The following is a 17,408-nucleotide window of genomic DNA, read 5'->3' on the forward strand; positions in this document are numbered from 1 at the left end:
GTTGTGGTCTGAGAACATACTTTATATGATGTCTATTCTTTTAAATTTCTTACAATGTGTTTTATAGCCCAGAATGTAGTCTATCTTGGCTAATGTTCTATTTGAGCTTGAGGAGAATGTTTAGTCACCTGTGGTTGGATGAAATATTATATAACTGTCAATTAGCTCCAGATGGTAATGGTGCTAGTCAGTTGAGCTAGATCCCTACTGATTTTCCGCCTGCTGCACCTGTCAGTTACTAGCAGGGGTATTGAAGACTCCAACTATAATAGTAGTCTGTGTTTCTTTCTCCTTTCAGTTTTATCTGTTTTTGCCTTGTATATGTTGACACTCCATTGTGAGGTGCATACACAGGACTGTAATGTCTTCTTGAAGAGTTGACCTCCTTGTCATTATGTAATGCCTCTCTTTTTCCCTCATGCTATCCTTGTTCTGAGACAAAGTCAGCCTGGCCTGAAATTAAAATAGTTATTCCAGCTTTCTTTTGATTAGTGTCAGCATAGTATATTGTTCTCCATACCTTTTAATCTGTGTCTTTATCATTAAAGTGGATTTTTCATAAACAACAGGTAGTTGGGTTCTATATTTTATTCACTCTGTCTTTATCTTTTAATCAGTATATTTAGACCATTCACACTTAAAGTGATTATTGATAGAGTTGGATTAATATCTACTATATACTGATTTCCATTTGTTGCTCTTGTTCTTTGTTCCTTTTTTCTTTTTTTTTCTTTCTTTCTTTTTTTTTTCTGGGGGGAGGTGGTTCCTTCTCATCTTTTTCTGCTTTCTCTCATTTTAAGTAATATTTTGTATGATTCTATTTTCTCTCTTTTCTTAGCATACCAATTATACTTCTTTTAAATTCTTCTCTTTTCTTTTTGTTTTTTTTGTTTGTTTAGAAATTGCCCTTGAGTTTTCAGGATACATTTATAGCTAATCTAAACCCACTTTCATTAACATTATACTTTTGCACAGGTAGTGCAGGTAATTTATAATAGACTATTCCCAATTTCTTCCTTCTATCCCTTATAACATGCTGTCACTCAGTTCACTTATCCATAAACTATAATCACCTAATACATTGTTGCTACTGTTATGTTGAAGTTATCTTTTAATCGATTAGGAATAGGAACAATCTTTTTTTTAACCTTCATTTATTCCTTTCTAATGTTCTTCTTTTCTTCATGTACAACCAAGTTTCTGCCCTATATCATTTTTCTTCTCTGTGGAGAACTTCTTATAACATTTCTTCTAAGGCAGGTCTACTGGTGAAAATTTCCCTCAGTTCTTGTTTGCCTGAGAAAGTCTTTATTTCCTCTTCCCTCTTAAAGGATAATTACACTGGATACAGAATTGTAAGTTGGTAGATTTTCTTTCAACACTCTATAAATATTTCACTTCTACTTTCATGGTTTCCAAAGAGAAATCTGATATGATCCTAGTGCTTGCATTTTTATAGGTAAAGTGTCTTTTTTCCTCTGGTTTCTTTCAATATTCTTTCTTTGTCTGATTTTCTGAAATTTGAATACAATATGCCTGTGTGTAGATTTATTTTTTTAAATCCTGTTTGGTGTTCTCTGAGCTTCCTGTATCTGTGATTTGGTATCTGTCATTAATTTTGGAAAATTCTCAGCCATTATTACTTCAAATATTTCTTTTGCTCCTTTCTCTCTGGTAGTCCCATTACCTATTATGTTATACTTTTTGAAGTTTTTTCCATCATTCTTGAATATTGTTTCTTTTATTTTAAATTCTGTTTTCTCTTTATATTTCAATTTAGGAAGTCTTTATTGACATATCTTCAGGTTCACTGATTATTTCTCAGCTGTGAAAGGAATTTTTCATTTCTGGGACACTGTTTTTTGCTTTCTAGCATTTTCTTTTGATTCTTAGAGTTTTTATCTCTCTGCTTATATTACACATCTGTTCTTGCATGTTGTCCACATTTTCCAATAGAGGTCTTAGTATATTAATTATAGATATTTTAAATTCCCAGTCTAATAACTCCAAAATCTCTACCATACCTACCTCTGGTTCTGATGCTTACTTTATCTCACCAGATTGCATTTTTTTTCTTGCCTTTTAGCACAACTTGTAATTTTTTTTTGAAAGCCAGACATGATATAGTGGATAATAAGAACCGAGATAAATAGGCCACTAGTGTGAGGTTTTATGTTTATCTAGCCAGGAGTTTGCTGTGTTTAATATTTGCTCTGGTTGTAGGTGTCACAGGCTTCAGTTTCCTTTCATGTCCTCTTGTCTTCTCTTTTGTCTTAGGGTTTTCTTAGTAACTCCTTAAACACTGTGTCTTGCAGTTGCTTTAGCTGTAATCCATTATTATTATGCTGGGGCACTTTTACCACAGTCACAAGGTATTGGGGAATTTTATGACTAAATCTCCATTTTCAGGGAGCTACAATTCCTGGGCTGTGACCTTCAGAAGAGTTTCTTAACCATGCTCCCCCCCATTATGTGAAGGAGGCAGAAGAGCTAGAAGGGGCTCAAATTGTCTACTTGCTCTCTCTCTAGTGCTCTCGAAAACCTGGCTTCCCGCTGGCCTCTAGTACCTAGGTTACATAAGGGAAAGATCATTTACCATGGTTACTACTGTGTTTCTCCGAAAATAAGACCTAGCCGGACAATCAGCTCTAATGCGGCTTTTGGAGCAAAAATTAATATTATATTAATATTAAGACCCAGTCTTATTTTACTATAAAATCTTTTTACTATCTTATAGTAAAATAAGACCGGGTCTTATATAATTAATATAATATAATATAATGTAATATAATGTAATATAATATAATATAATACCAGGTCTTATTTTACTATAAGACCGGATATAATAGAATAGAATATATATAATACATATAATAAATTATACTATAAGATAAGATAAGATAAGATAAGATAAGATAAGATAAGATAAGATAAGATAAGATAAGATAAGATAAGATAAGATAAGATAATACCAGGTCTTATTTTACTATAAGACTGGGTCTTAATTTTTGCTCCAAAAGACGCATTGGAACTGATTGTCCGGCTAGGTCTTATTTTGGGGGAAACATGGTATGGGAGTTGGGGTCGTGGGCTCTACTGATTGGTCGGGGCTCAGGCAGGGAGCAATTGATCATGGCTCCAGGTCGTGGTGGCAGTCATGGCCTTGTTCTGTGCGGTTCCCAGGGAATGCGGTCCTGGGGCCCTTCTGGTTTCATGAGTCTGGAGCTAAAACATAATGGAGGCCAAAGTGTTACCTTTGTTTAACTAAAACTTTATTCTAGGTTGAGTTTTTTTTTTTTATTATTATTTTATTTTTTAATTTATTGGGGTGACAATTGTTAGTAAAATTACATAGATTTCAGGTGTGCAATTCTGTATCACATCATCCATAAATCACACTGTGTGTTCACCATCCAGAGTCAGCTCCCCTTCCATCACCATACATTTGATCCCCCTCACCCTCATCCCCCAACCCCCAACCCCTTTACCTTCTGGTAACCACCAAATTACGTTCCCCAGATTAATTTTCAAACCCGTGGCTATCCTGTGGTCACCGACTGCCCTCCAATCCCCTCACCTTCCCCCCCACCCCCACCCCTCCCGCCCATCTAGCAACCCTCAGTTTTTCCTCTTTGTCTCCAAAACTGTTTCCCTGGTCATGATTGATGGACCTGAAGCTTTATTCTTAAGTGAGTTTGACACAGACCAGAACCTAATGTCCTAAGAGCTTAATAATTAAAAGGAGTGGACCTATAGTGTATGTATAGTTAGGATCTGGGGGAAAGAATGCAAGTGAGTCATAGTTCTATCAGGCTAAACAAAGCTAACTTGCATTAAAGCAGAACGCATGCTAAAGAAATGAAGTTTACATGCGGTTACACTGTGACCTCAATTCTCTGGCAGATGTAAGAAGAATTGCTAATTTTCAATTTGTCTACTATTTTCTTATTGTGGTATCAGGAGTAATAGCTTCTGAGATCTTCAAATGTCAGAGCAGAAACCAGAAGTTCTAATGATATTTTATATGCATTATATCTTTTGACAACATAAAAGGGTGAGGTACACAGATCTTATTATTGACATTTTACATACAAGAAAACAGAGCTGAAACTAACTTGGATCTTCTAGTACCTGCCAAGACTTTTCCAATACAGACCTTTATGTTTAGGCATTAATGCACACGAAACAATTTGAAAGAAAAATTTTAGTTTAAGCAGATGATCATCCATGTTTGGACTGGCTCGGTGGCACAATATAAAAAGCACGGAACTGGAATATCCCGTAATAAATGTCCTCAAGCCGGACTCAGCCCCCAACTCATTTTTAAATTTTAGGGAATTCACAACAGTGGGGGAGCTCAGTCTCTCAATGTGAATCGGAAGCAAGAACCAATCACTTGACCATTGCAGTTTCTTGCAATCAAAGTGAAATAATTCTAGGTTGTATTTATGCCCTATATTCCTGGAAGAGAGAGACAGAATTTGTGTGTGAGTGTGTGTATCTGAGTATGTACGAAAGGGGAACTTCAAATTTTTTTTCTGAACTGCTTAATCCTTCCCTTTAGTGAAAAGCCTTAGCTTCTTTAATTCTTTAAATGACATGATACTACACCTTTTCATCTGCTTATCATACACTATAGTTTATGAATGTGAGTAATGTTTAAAGCAGGACTTCCTTCCAGGACACCTCATCTTTGGACGGTGCTTATGTTTTCTCCTTCCTTTAACTCCACAACCATTGCCAACCACTAGATTGTCTCAGTTAAGTATCACTTTCTCAAAGAAACCTACCTTGATCTCTTAGTCTAGGAGAGAACCCAGCACTTTTCCTTTCTGAACTTATTTGTTCATATCTGTGTCCCTTGCTATTCTGGAACCAACATGAAGGCTGGACTCTGTATATCTCAATGCTGCACCCGCAGAGGTAACAACCTAGAACAGTGCTGTTCAACAGAAATGTCTGGGATGATAGAAATGTTCTAAACCTGCACGTGTGGCCTGTTGAGCGCTTGGAAAGTGTCCAGTGCAAGTGAACTACTGAATTTTTAATTCTGATATAAATTTAAATAGCCATATGCTACATATCAGATAGTGAGGAACGAGAGCCATACTTCTCAAAATCTAAGTCAAGAGGTCAGCAAACGGCACTTTAACCCTTTCCTCCCAGTACTTCTTATGTCACTATAATCATATCAATATGATTTGACAACTAGTGATTTAGAACGTGAGTCTCAAGACTGGCTTCACATTAGAATCACCTGGAGGAGGTTTTACAAGTAAACGATTCTTGAGCCATACATTTAAGAGATTTTATTTCAATTGCTCTAGTGTAGGGTCCAGGTATCAGTATTTACAAAACGAAATGAAAAACCTCCCCCCGATGATTGTAATGTGCAATCAAGTTTGAGAAGCCTAGAACATGTGTTCTCACATGGCACTCAGGACATATTAAATAAACGTACACATAAATGGTCTGGGGCATTTATAAAGGAGTAATGATTACAAGTGATATCTTGTGATGTCACCAGAGACGGTGACATCATTGGTTGAGATGAATTTCTTGATACTCAGTGAAAAAAAAAAATCAGTTTTAGATAGTCTTTTACAACTGTGTGAATTGCTCAGCCTTTTGTTTTATCCATAAATAGTTTGACTAATACCTGCCTCTGTGATATTTAGAGAGAGTGACATGTTCGGAGTTCCCTGAACAATCTCCTCTCCAAACACACAAAAGTCTTTCTAGTTTGCGGGTGGGCTTACGGACGGCCTGCGAATCCTCCTCAGAGACCCGTAAGTTGCATGCTCCGCACTCCTGCACAGCAGCTGAAGGGCGGTGCTCGCCAACCTGCGGCTCTTAGGGAAGTCCTTAGCATCTCTTTTCCTAAAGCCCTCCCTTCCCTCCCCACTTGTATAGGTCATTGTCCCTGCAGGAAGTAAAGGCTGGCCAGGCCACCTGGAAGAGCCTAGGGAAGAGGCCCGGGAGCGGTGGGTGCAAGGCCCCTTCCTTCTCCCCCACCAAGTGCACAGGTAACTGTCCCGACAGAAAGTAAAGGCTGGCGAGGCACCTGGTAGTGGAAGGAGTAAGACCAGAGTAAGCTCAGCACCGGCAGCACCTACACCGGCAGCTGTGTAGGTGGATCACACCGGTGCTGAGCAGGTGAGAGTTTCAGCCGCCAGCGCCAGCCCCAAGCGCAGTGGGTACAGCAACTCAGAGGACACCCAAGTAGCTTTGCTCATGGTTTTTCAAAACGTGCTCATGATTAAAAAGAAAAATTAAGGCTCAGAATAAGTACGTTCAAGCACTGCTAATTTTAGCCAAGACACTGGCAGAGCTTGCCAGATTTGAAGAAATTAACATGAAGTTAAAAGTGAAATCTTCTTTCAAGTGGCACGAGCAGTATTGATTAGAAAACAGCCAATACCAACAGAGAGGACTGCATAGGAGTTTAAACTGCCAGGAGAAATTTAGAGGGAAAGTACTTACTAATACATGAAACAAGCACTAGAACAAAAATGAATACAGTTTAATAAAATGTCAGTGGACAGTTAAAAGTAAACATTAAAAATGACTTTAAAGTATATTAAATTAATTTAAAGTTTACGTAAAAGTAGTTTGAAACAGTAATTTGTTAACAGATTTGCGCTCAGAAGAAATGAGAATAATGTGCTAACGTGATATTGCTTTTCTTTTCCACAGAAATGCAGTTGGTTTACAAAGAGGTAGCCTCTTCCTTAAGATGGTAAAGATTGCCCACCCACACTAAAGTAACATCACATGCTTTCTGAAATGTGCCCGAGCTGTACGCAATAAACTGCATTTATTTGCATATGTATTGCACGAAATAACTTTAAGTGAAGTAACACTAATTAATGTTCCTTCAGCTGTCCAAATGCAGTTCTTGCACTCTGATTAGCACTTCAAATTATTCTTTCAATGGGCTGAAATCTGGGAGGTTTAGGGCTGTCAATAACCTTTAAGAGAGCCATCTTTTCACTAAAATAATTTGCCACTTTTGAAGGTTATGCATTCTCTTATCAATGTGCTTATAAAGATTTTGTTTTTTCGCTTTGCTTGTTTTAATTAAATTGAGGAAAAAAAATTGGTTTCTCCGCTAGCACCCAATTGTATCTCTTTTTAGTCCCATGATATCCTTCCCAGGCACCTCCTAATCCTGTGACCTATTGCAACTGTGTTACGTTAGCAACAATCCACCTCCATGCTTGACCCTTGAGCAATACAGCTCATATAAGCCCTTGCAAGGCTAAAACTTGCTTGTCACCTAACAGTAAAACTATTATTATTTTATTGTAACAAGTTACTATGCCAGTGTTTAAATATGACTCAGTGTCTCTTTCTGCACTTCATCCCTGTGAAGGATGCTGTCTTACCAGCAGTGTTTTGGTGGTTGTTTTCTTTCTTAAGAAAGTACACACAATTTCAAATAGATAGTTTTCTTACTAAAATTGATCCAGCCATTTTGAAGTTATCCTTATTTTCACTTAAATTATCCATAATAATGCCAAAGAACATATATTGTAGGTAGTTATTTAATATTCTCGGAAATGCAAAAGGAATGGGGAAAATACATGGAAAAATGAAACACCTTTTAAGTAAATGTTTATCATTGTAAAATAACAAGGAAAGGTGATTTCAGATGTATATTCAATACGTATCCACAAGAAGTTATCATTATAACATTAAATTTGGAGGAAAGAAAAGACGGGGTTATCCTCAGGTGCATTCCAGAGGGCTTACATGGTGAAATGAACCAAAAGGTCAATATGCAAAATATGAATTCAAGATGGCATTGTGGGAAGACTCTGGTTGCCTCCTGTGGTAAAATGAGTCTTTTGAGTTATTTTTATCTCAAGTAGTTTATACAACGGAAAAGGTGACTTGTGTTCAGTAGCATTTTCCAAATGTTATCTCATAAAAAATGTCTGGTTCTTGAGTATTTATGGTTTTATAGGGGAACCAAAACTTTTTAATGAGCTTAGTAATGTCGTCCAATAGAACGTCCTGCAATGATGGAAATGTTCCATATCTGCTCTGTCCAGTGTGGTAGCTACTGGCTATATGTGGCTATGGAGCACTTGAAATGTGGTTAGTGTGGCAGAGGAACTGAATTGTTTTTTCTTTTATGTAATTTTAATGAATTTAAATGAAAATCTAGTGATCCATATGTGCTAGTGGCCACCAGATTGCATAGGTAGCTGAGTAGCTGCTTTATGTTCTGCTGGCTGGCTGACAGAACTGTGCAACACACCACTGCTGAACCTGGCCGCTAGGAGATGCCTGAAGAGATTCCTCAAGAATCTAAATCTTGAAGAGATTTAGGAGATTCTTGAAGAGATCTTTGGGAGATTCTTCTATCTGTTCAGTTTTTTTGAAAGTCATAAACATATAGGGTTTTATGAACTACTTAAACTAATATATACTGTGGGGGGAACTACTGATGAAAAAAAGTGAATTCACCTCTAGGGGATCCTGAGATGTAGCAGCAATTCAACCTAAATGTGTGCATAAGCTCATGCTGGAAATACGAAAGCTTTCGCTTATAAGGCACTGATAGTTCTAAAAGTCTTCGCAAATGCTCCCTCATTTGATTGTCACATAAACCAACTGAGGTAGAGTCCTAGTCCACAAATCTTTTCATTATACCCATCCACCTACACGGGAGAATTTTTTTTATAATATCATAAAAACTGTATCCAGATCTTGGATGAAATTAGGCTTTCAAGCTCTGAAGACATTTTTTTTTCAGTCATAGGTTAGAGATCAAAAAGGGGTTCTATGATTTAAAAAAAAGAAATGAAAATCAATGAATGAATGAACATGGGAGTGTGTATATAATATCTAATTTCATAATGCCCTAACACTTTATCTGGAAGAAGGAAGCTTAGCAGGCTTTTGAAAAACTCAATAAATATCATGTATTAATCACAATTTGTTCACAGATTCATAACGTCTTCATTGTTTCATTTTTATTTCTTTTATTTCAGAAGCTCTTGAGAAGTACCTCAAGTCTAATGTGAACCAGTTCGCTCTCAGGCGGCACTAGAACCATGAACAGCAATGGAACAGACCTAACCACTGGTTTCATCTCCTCTTCTGTAGCCATCCTTTTGTTTGGTTCAAACTATGTACCACTTAAAAAATATGAGACTGGTGATGGTAATTATTTTTCCTGCATTGTTAACCTCAAATCATTTTTAAATATGAAGTTCTCTTTTTGGGGTCTTTTAAAAATGATGGTTACAAAAGTAAATTTTGTTGAACCAAATGAATAGAGCTTAAAATAAATCATTTGATAATGCCCATGCCAGTTTGTCTGAGAGTTTGTCAGTATAGGATGACCTCAAGATTGTGTTTCATGGTGAAGCTGAGATGGATACTGTTAGGCAAACTTTTCAGTCATATCTGTTATGTTCACAAAAGAAGGAAGTTAGTACATACTAATAACACTTGTTTCACAAACACAAATTTCCAACACAATTGATACAATAGAGAACAATTTGACCACAACACAAATTTTGTGTTTTCTTATGGGCAGTTTTGACTCTGACGAAACACTAAGTGAACACAGACAACTGCCCCAAGATGGGTAAAGATGCATAGTAACACACAAAATGCGTTCACACATGCCCCTCAAATATCCACCAGCTCCCTCAGCACCACACTCATTCTTATCTGGTTTTAGGACTCTCATCTACCAACTTCACAATAACCCACAACCTGAAACACTTCCGATGCCCACTTCCATAAGCAAACTTCAGGTCTTCTTCAAGTTAAAGTGCCATATCTATTGTAGCATTTGTGAATTTCTTAACCATTTAACCAATATAAAACTGTACGATTTTATTTGGTTCCTATCTTTTTTTTCCTAATACAATGCTGAAGAATTTTTGCGCCATGCCCTAGCCCCATTTTCCCCATAAGCTCTATGAAACATTTTTATTGCATGATTTTGCATAATGCAGTGATTTTTAGGAACATAACGTCACTGGCTCTAATGTGAATTTTAGGGAAGAAGCGACAGTTGTTTTTATCTGCCTGCCTTTTATATTAAAGCCAGGAGAAGGAATTGGAGATGTGATGGTGAACATCTGTAGGGAAACAGTTGTGTTATCTCCCCAATTTCTATGTCTTGACACAACTTAGACAATAGCATTACAAATCTTTTACCTCCAGAGTCTTTCTTTTCCTTTGCAGTTACGACAGGAATGGAAACTACTAAAAGAAGAACCAAAAATCCTAAAACTAAAGGGTAGAAGACCTGGCTTTTAGGTGTTTCACAACTGTGCAATTCTGGGCAAATCTCATCAGCTCTTTTATTCTCAGTTTCTCATTTATAAAATGAAGAACTTGTGAAAAGAACTTATTCCCTTTCATCTTTATGATCCTACTTTTTTTGTTTTAGAGGTTAATAGCCATTTTTTCCCTCTCCTCCACAGAAATAGGCAAAAATTTTCCAAAGTTAGAGTCAGAAGTGCTACGCTGAGTTGTACCTGCCTTAGGATTTCTTCCAATGTTGACTTTTTCCTTATCCTTTTGATCCCTAAACCCTAGCTGGTACAAAGATACAGATATATCTCACATCACCATGTGACGGTCAAATAACTGGCAAATGGCAACCCAGAACATAGAAAGGAGAGCAGCCCTCACCTAGAAGGCTAATTCTCATGTTTGAAATGTCTGCCTCGTCAGACATTCAGCTCTAACTGTATGAGGTCTCATGTGACCATAAATGACTTTATATTTATCCTGAAAGTGGCATAAATGATCCCCAAAGGTTTCGATCACTGTTGTGCTCTTCTGAAGTTCTTAATGCCATGTTTTTGGTGAGAGACAGAACTAGGTATGGCATCTGAATAAAAATATAGAGATTTAGTCTTGCCAATACTAAATATTTGGTTTGTCTTATAGGTGGGAAAAAATGTTAAGCAGGAATGCACTATGTATAGCAAATTTTCAAATCAACCACCTGCATTTAAATTCCAGTTCTACAAACTGGTAGCTGATTGGGCAAGTTCCTTCATCTCAGATTCATTTCCTCAATGTTTGAACTCGGGTTAATTATGACGGACAGTAATTGTAAGAATTATATTAAATGTGCAAAGTGCCTGGCATATAAGCATCCAATAAATTGTGGCCATTCCTATAATGTCTCATTGATATTCCTAAAAGTATTAATTTACTCAAATCAGTTTGAACCACTGACACCAATTTCTTTCATTACCAGGGATGTTTCTCCAGTGGGTACTTTGTGCTGCCATATGGTTGGTTGCCGTGGTGGCCAATCTGATATTACGTTGCCCTAAGTTTTGGCCTTTTGCAATGGTTGGGGGCTGCATTTGGGCAACAGGTAATGTATGATATAATATTATCATTTAATACTTTAATTGATTTATACTATGATCAAAATAACCCTGGTTCATAATAGAAGGAAACAGTACAAATAGTAATTCTGAATAATCCTTAGTCATAGATGTTAGAAGTTGACAATTTAGTTTCTTTCATTGAGATGTTTTTTCATTGAGATATTTTTGGTGCATTTCTTGACTCTTCCCTCTTAATGGTTTTTTTTTTTTTAGTCCTTGATAGAAAATTATAGCAAAAAATATTTTAATGGCTCTCTTTTCAAGCATAACTCATATATAAGTTTAAGTGCTCTGGCCTTTCTTTCTCTAGCATGTTTATCAGAAAATATTTATTAAATAGTAGTCTCTACTAATATCATTTTTAGGATTTTTCTTTAAAAATGAGCACAGATACATTATCATTTCAAAAGCACTGGCAGACAAAAGCAAACAAAAATCTTCTCCTGGTTGCCTTATCAATACCTGAAATTATATAACTAGAATTCATGACTTAGCTTGGCCAATCACAGATGTTTTCCTGGCATTAATATAGTACACCTCAGGACAGCTTTCTTTTCTTTATCAAAGAGAAGTCCAGGTATCAAGGATCTTTAGAGGTAATTTGATTAAAAGCAAATAAATTTTAAAATGTTGAAAATTTATTGGGTACCCACTTAATTTGAATATCTGCTGAATAAATGATTTAGTGCAGTTCATGAGTTGGAGGACAAAAGAGTTAATGTCTAAATTTCCACTAGAACTTAAATTATAATACCTCACTTCTACCTTACTGTGATGATGTTTATCAGATTGGGCTAGGGGAACAGAGAAAGCATCCATTCCTGCAGATCTTGATAACCACGTGTAGTATTTATATTGGCCCAGCAGGATCCACTGGGAGTCGGTGGAGGAAGGGTCTAACTTGAGATATGCTGCAGATGTAGTTCCTATAGACCAAAGTAACTGATTGGACCTGGGAGTAGAGAAAAGGGAGGAGTCAGTGATGATATAGGGGTTTTATCATAGGTGATTAGGAAGGTGGTGGTATTACTGTCACGTATGAAGAAAATGGGGAAAAGAACATGTCTGAAAAGAAAAATGATGAGTTCAGAGTTCAGCTTGGGACCTTCTGTGTTGGAAGTTCCTGATGTTTCTACACTGGGGGACATCTTTGTTGGAGATCTCTTATTGGAGATCTCTCGTCTTTGTTGGAGTTGGAGATCTCTTATCGGCAGATTGAAACATAGCACTCCAACTGTGGAGCAGGTCCAGGCTAGATCTGTATTGCTGGGAGCACGTGTCTCTAGCTGATAGTTGAAATCATGAAATTAGTCAAATAACAAAAATGAATATACCAACAGGAGGAATGTGTTCTAGGGAAAATGTTTAGTGGGCACCTACATCTGGAAGGTATGATGAGAAAGAACAGCTGTAGAAATTGCTGAAAAGAGGAACAGGCGGGAATCAGGAGATGAGAGCATCTCAGAAGCCAGGAGAAGAAAGCTTCAAGAGCACAAAGCAGTGAATGCAGGAATCCAGAACAGAAGTCAGTGAGTCAAAGTCTGGGGTCATAATGGGCCAAAGACATCTATCTACCTGTGGTCGGCCCTGGCTCGAGTCTAAGGGGATGGTCACTACCGGTTTTATTGATGGCCGCTGCAGACGTCAGAGATCGGAAGCCTACATTAGGATGAAGAACACTGGTGCAGTTAGGCAGGGAACTCAACTATTTTTTTTTTTTTTTTGTAGGATTTTGCACTAAGCCTAGTTCTTCCAGTGATCATAACCATGAGTTTAATGTCCCCCAAAAATGTGGTTATTTTAAAAATGCAGCCTTGTGCTTTACTAAATTGGCCCAAATCCCATAAACTTCAGTTGCAGTTTAAATAAAAATTCATCCAATTTATTGTGTATTTTCTGTGTTGGAAATAATACCTTTCTTCTGTTATGTTACGTCCACAGGGAATATTGCTGTTGTCCCAATTATCAAAACCATTGGTTTAGGCCTTGGACTCTTAATCTGGGGATCCTTTAATGCCTTAACTGGCTGGGCAAGCTCAAGGTAATACAAAGCAAACTGTTTCAACGACGATTCTCTGTGCTCATACTCGCTGTCAGGCAAGGGCTAGGGCCTGGGCTACCTGAGAGGACTAACGTATGGTTCTTACACGCTCAGAGAGTACCGCTGGCAAGACATACGCATGAAATATGTTACCTTTAATCATTATTTACCGTAAGTTCTAAAGAAGTGATCTAGATTTGATCAAGATACAGGAAAGCATTATCCCTAGGGAGCCAAAGTAGGGATAGAAAAAGGGAACTGATGTTTATCCTCCCATTTGATTGTGTGACGTGTGTTATACGCATCATCCTTACCTCCTTTTCACAAACATGTAAGGTACGCACGCTCTGCTAAGAGAACTGATACGCAAAAGGTTGAGCACCTTGCTGAAGGTCACAGAGCTACTAAGCCAGGATTCAAGCCCTGGTCTTCTAGCTCTAAAGCACATCATATTCTTCCCTCTAGAGTCTGGGCCAGGGACAGCAAACCAGGGCCCTGACTCTCAGCCACTTTTGTATATAAAGTCTTACTGGAACACAGCCAAACCCATCCATTTAAGTATTGTCTATGGCTGCTTTTACACTACAGTGACAGAGTTGAGTAGTTAGTTGCAAGAGACCCACAAAGCCTGAAATATTTACTCTCTGCCCCTTTAAGGAAGAGTTGCCAACCTCAGCTCTGGAGCGGGGCTGTCCAGTAGAATCACCACAAACCACCGGTGGACATTTGCATTTACATTTAAATTAATTAAAATTAAACACTCGGTTCCCCACTTGTCCTAGCCACGTTGCAAGTACTCAGTAGCCACATCTGGCCACAGGCTACCACCCTATTGCACGGGCGGCTGGAGAACGGCCCCGTCAGCCAGACGTTCTATTGCACTGCACTGCCCTTGATCAGAAGTAAGAGTCATATTCAAGTGGAGTCTGGGAAAATGAATGAGAGGGAGGAGATTCCTCTTACCTTACTTTTGGGGCTCCTCTTCCCATTTAAAGCACTCCAACAACCTCAATCATAGCAAAACCAGCTAACCTCCAATACATTCTTTCTGGCCGTTTCCCCATTCCCCGCCCTGCTTTTTCACATGTGCTATTTTTCTTTTGCTTTTTCCTCTTGCCTCCTTTTCTCTTGCCCCTGGATGGTTCACAGTGATTGTTGGGAATGATCACTACAATGTCAAGGCATGAAAATAAAAGGAATTTAAGGTGATGCCAAAGACCAGAGGTCTTTAAATTAAGCAGTTATTTAAAAGTCTATTTCAAATAGAATATAAAATTGCAACTAACTAAGTAGCATTCAGTTCGGCACCTGACCTATTTTTTCTTCCTCCTTCCGTAGTCTTAGTAAGAAAGGGACACTCACAAGTAATTTTACATATGCTAACACTTTTAATTTTCATAAGAAACCTATAAGGTACATATAATTGTCCCCATTTTAAACGTGGGAAATTGAGGCACAGTGACAACAGTTAACTTCTCCAAGTCTCAGCAAGTGAGGGACCTAGGATTGGAACCTGGGAATCTGACCCTGAATTGATGCCCTCAAACACCGGATGAACACATTTTTAACAGTATCAACTTGATGTGACTTTGTCCGTTTCCAGGTTTGGCTGGTTTGGAATGGATGCTGAAGAAGTATCAAAACCGCTGCTAAATTACTTTGGAGCCGGGCTCTCAGTAGTAAGGTACGCAGCCATTTCTAATATTTCAGCTGTCCTTCTTAACATTTCGAATTGTTTTTAAAGATCCTGATGTGTTTACATTTTTTAAAAACACCCCACATTTCATAAAACTATCCTGATTTTGCCTCAGATTCTTCATTTACATTGACAGACCTGGCTTTAGAGGACACAAAGTGCCAGCTCTAGGGTGAGGAGTCCAAGCTGCAGCTTTCCAAACCTCTGAGACCCTGGGAAAATCATTTAGCTCCTTTGAAACTCATTTCATTATCTGTAATATTTAGAAAATCGTAATACAAGGCTCATACATTAGAATTACACAGCATATTACAGTATTTTGCAAACTAAAAAATGTCATGTAAGTCAATGTGCTTGCTTCCTGACGCCCATGGAATAGCCGTTGATTCTCTGTTCTTATTACTCACTCTTTGCCACCCTTCCACTTTTCTGTCACCTCATTCAACTTTTCTTAACCCAGTTAGATAACTACTCTCTCACCCAGGGAAACACACACTCATATATACCTATTTTTGGATGTCTGTGTCTAGTTGTGTGCACTACATAAATGAGGCTGAAAATGACTTTGAATCTCTGTATGTCAGTGTTCAGTCAATATAAATGTAACAGAAATTAGGTCACCTTAAATTCAGTCCCCTTTCCTCTCTAGACTCCATTAATATTCCCTGTCCGTGCTTCACAAAATGAATAGCACTGCCTGGAAAGATTTTAGTAGTTTTTTATTCTTCAGGGAAAAAAAATACGGTATTTCTCTTCCTCCTGCAATGATAGCTTTTCCCTAACCACATTCAGGAACAATCTCTTTGTCATTGAAATGTTGCCTTAGAGAGTGGTTCCAGGCCAATTGGAGAACAAATAACATAGATTATTCTAAAATAGCAGATTCCTGACATTTTTGGTCAGAGGCAATTTTATGTATTTTGTACAATTCACAGAGCATTCTAGCTTTAAACAGCTCTCTGAAATACAATTTCTTTACACCCAAAAATTGTAACGTAGCATGCCTTAGTTTTGATTTAATCGTAATTTAAGGCCAATTTACCCAGTCCATCAGGCGTTGTTTGTTTTCCTATTTCTTCTTAGAGAGTGTACATTCTCTAAAATTACAAATTATTCACGTTCTACCACTTTTACCTTGGGCAAATCACTTCATTCTCCAAGCCTTGCTTTATTATCCAGAGATAATAACTGTACCAGCCTCATAAGATATGTTGAGGATTAAATCAAATAAAATATGTTAAGTGCTTTGTAATAGTGCTAGGAGCATGGCTAATGTTCTATATGTCGGATAATTTTCATCATACTATTCGTTTTTATTAACAATTATTTCATGTTCAATTACTGTATCCCCTTTGGGTAAGTGTTGTCAAACTCCAAGGTAAACTAGTCAGTGCACCTGGGGAATCACGCAGTTTGGTTTGGAGCTTGGTTTGTGGCAGGGAAATGCAATGATCTCTTCCTGGAGGGCACCCCAACTCCCTTTTATGATTCTTTATTGAGAAGAATTTCTGGAACCTTTCATTTCATTATTTTAACTCAGTTAAATCAGTTTGTTCTGAAGGGCATTCATTGACTAAGTCTGGAGTTTTATTTATGGTCAGTATAAGGAAACTTGGAATACAGTTACATTGGTTTACGAAGTTGCTCTTCTTTTTAAAATTGAAATCATTGCTCATATCCTATGTACAATCCAATTTTTAAAGGACGGTGTAGATCACCTCTATATGATATGTAAGGTAAATATCAGTCAGTCTCTACACCCAAAACCATCCAGGTATTTTAAACAGCAGAGGATTTAACACAAGGAATTGTTCACAAAAGTGGCAAAGGCCCAGAGGAGCAAAAGGAGGAATGGGGCACCGCCCTACACCTTGAAGCCACACTTTGGCTGGCACTGCTGGAACAATTGCGTCTGCTCCAGTGATCGAGTGACCGAGTGACCACTGCTGTTGAAATTACTACCGTGTTTCCCCAAAAATAAGACCTACGCTGAAAACAAACCCCAGGGAAGATCGTCAGCCAGACGGACACATTTAGTACATTATGACAATGTTCCAGAAGAACATGACATGACTGTATTTGAATAAATGTAGATTGTTGTACATAAAAAAATAAGACATCCCCTCAAAGTACGCCCTAATGCATTGTTTGGAGCAAAAATTAATATAAGACCCGGTCTTGTTTTCGGGGAAACACGGTAGAACAATCACCAAAACAAAATGGTATCTCCCACCTTTCAATGTCATGCATATGCCTCCCATTGGCAAAACCTAGCTGCCAATACAGTTTG

General features: G+C 37.8%; 1 protein-coding gene across 1 annotated transcript in view; it reads left to right on the forward strand.

The window, feature by feature from the left end:
* TMEM144 (transmembrane protein 144) overlaps nucleotides 1-17,408 on the forward strand; it is a 40,600-nt gene that overhangs the window by 2,715 nt on the left and 20,477 nt on the right. Inside the window, exons 2-5 of the mRNA XM_033135303.1 lie at nucleotides 9,003-9,174; nucleotides 11,243-11,365; nucleotides 13,323-13,422; nucleotides 15,026-15,106. Of these exons, the coding sequence (XP_032991194.1) occupies nucleotides 9,066-9,174; nucleotides 11,243-11,365; nucleotides 13,323-13,422; nucleotides 15,026-15,106 (413 nt within the window). The 5' untranslated portion in view covers nucleotides 9,003-9,065. The remainder of the gene's footprint in view (nucleotides 1-9,002; nucleotides 9,175-11,242; nucleotides 11,366-13,322; nucleotides 13,423-15,025; nucleotides 15,107-17,408) is intronic.

Source organism: Rhinolophus ferrumequinum, chromosome 18 (genome assembly GCF_004115265.2).
Source record: "Rhinolophus ferrumequinum isolate MPI-CBG mRhiFer1 chromosome 18, mRhiFer1_v1.p, whole genome shotgun sequence".
Classification (NCBI taxonomy): Eukaryota; Metazoa; Chordata; class Mammalia; order Chiroptera; family Rhinolophidae; genus Rhinolophus; species Rhinolophus ferrumequinum.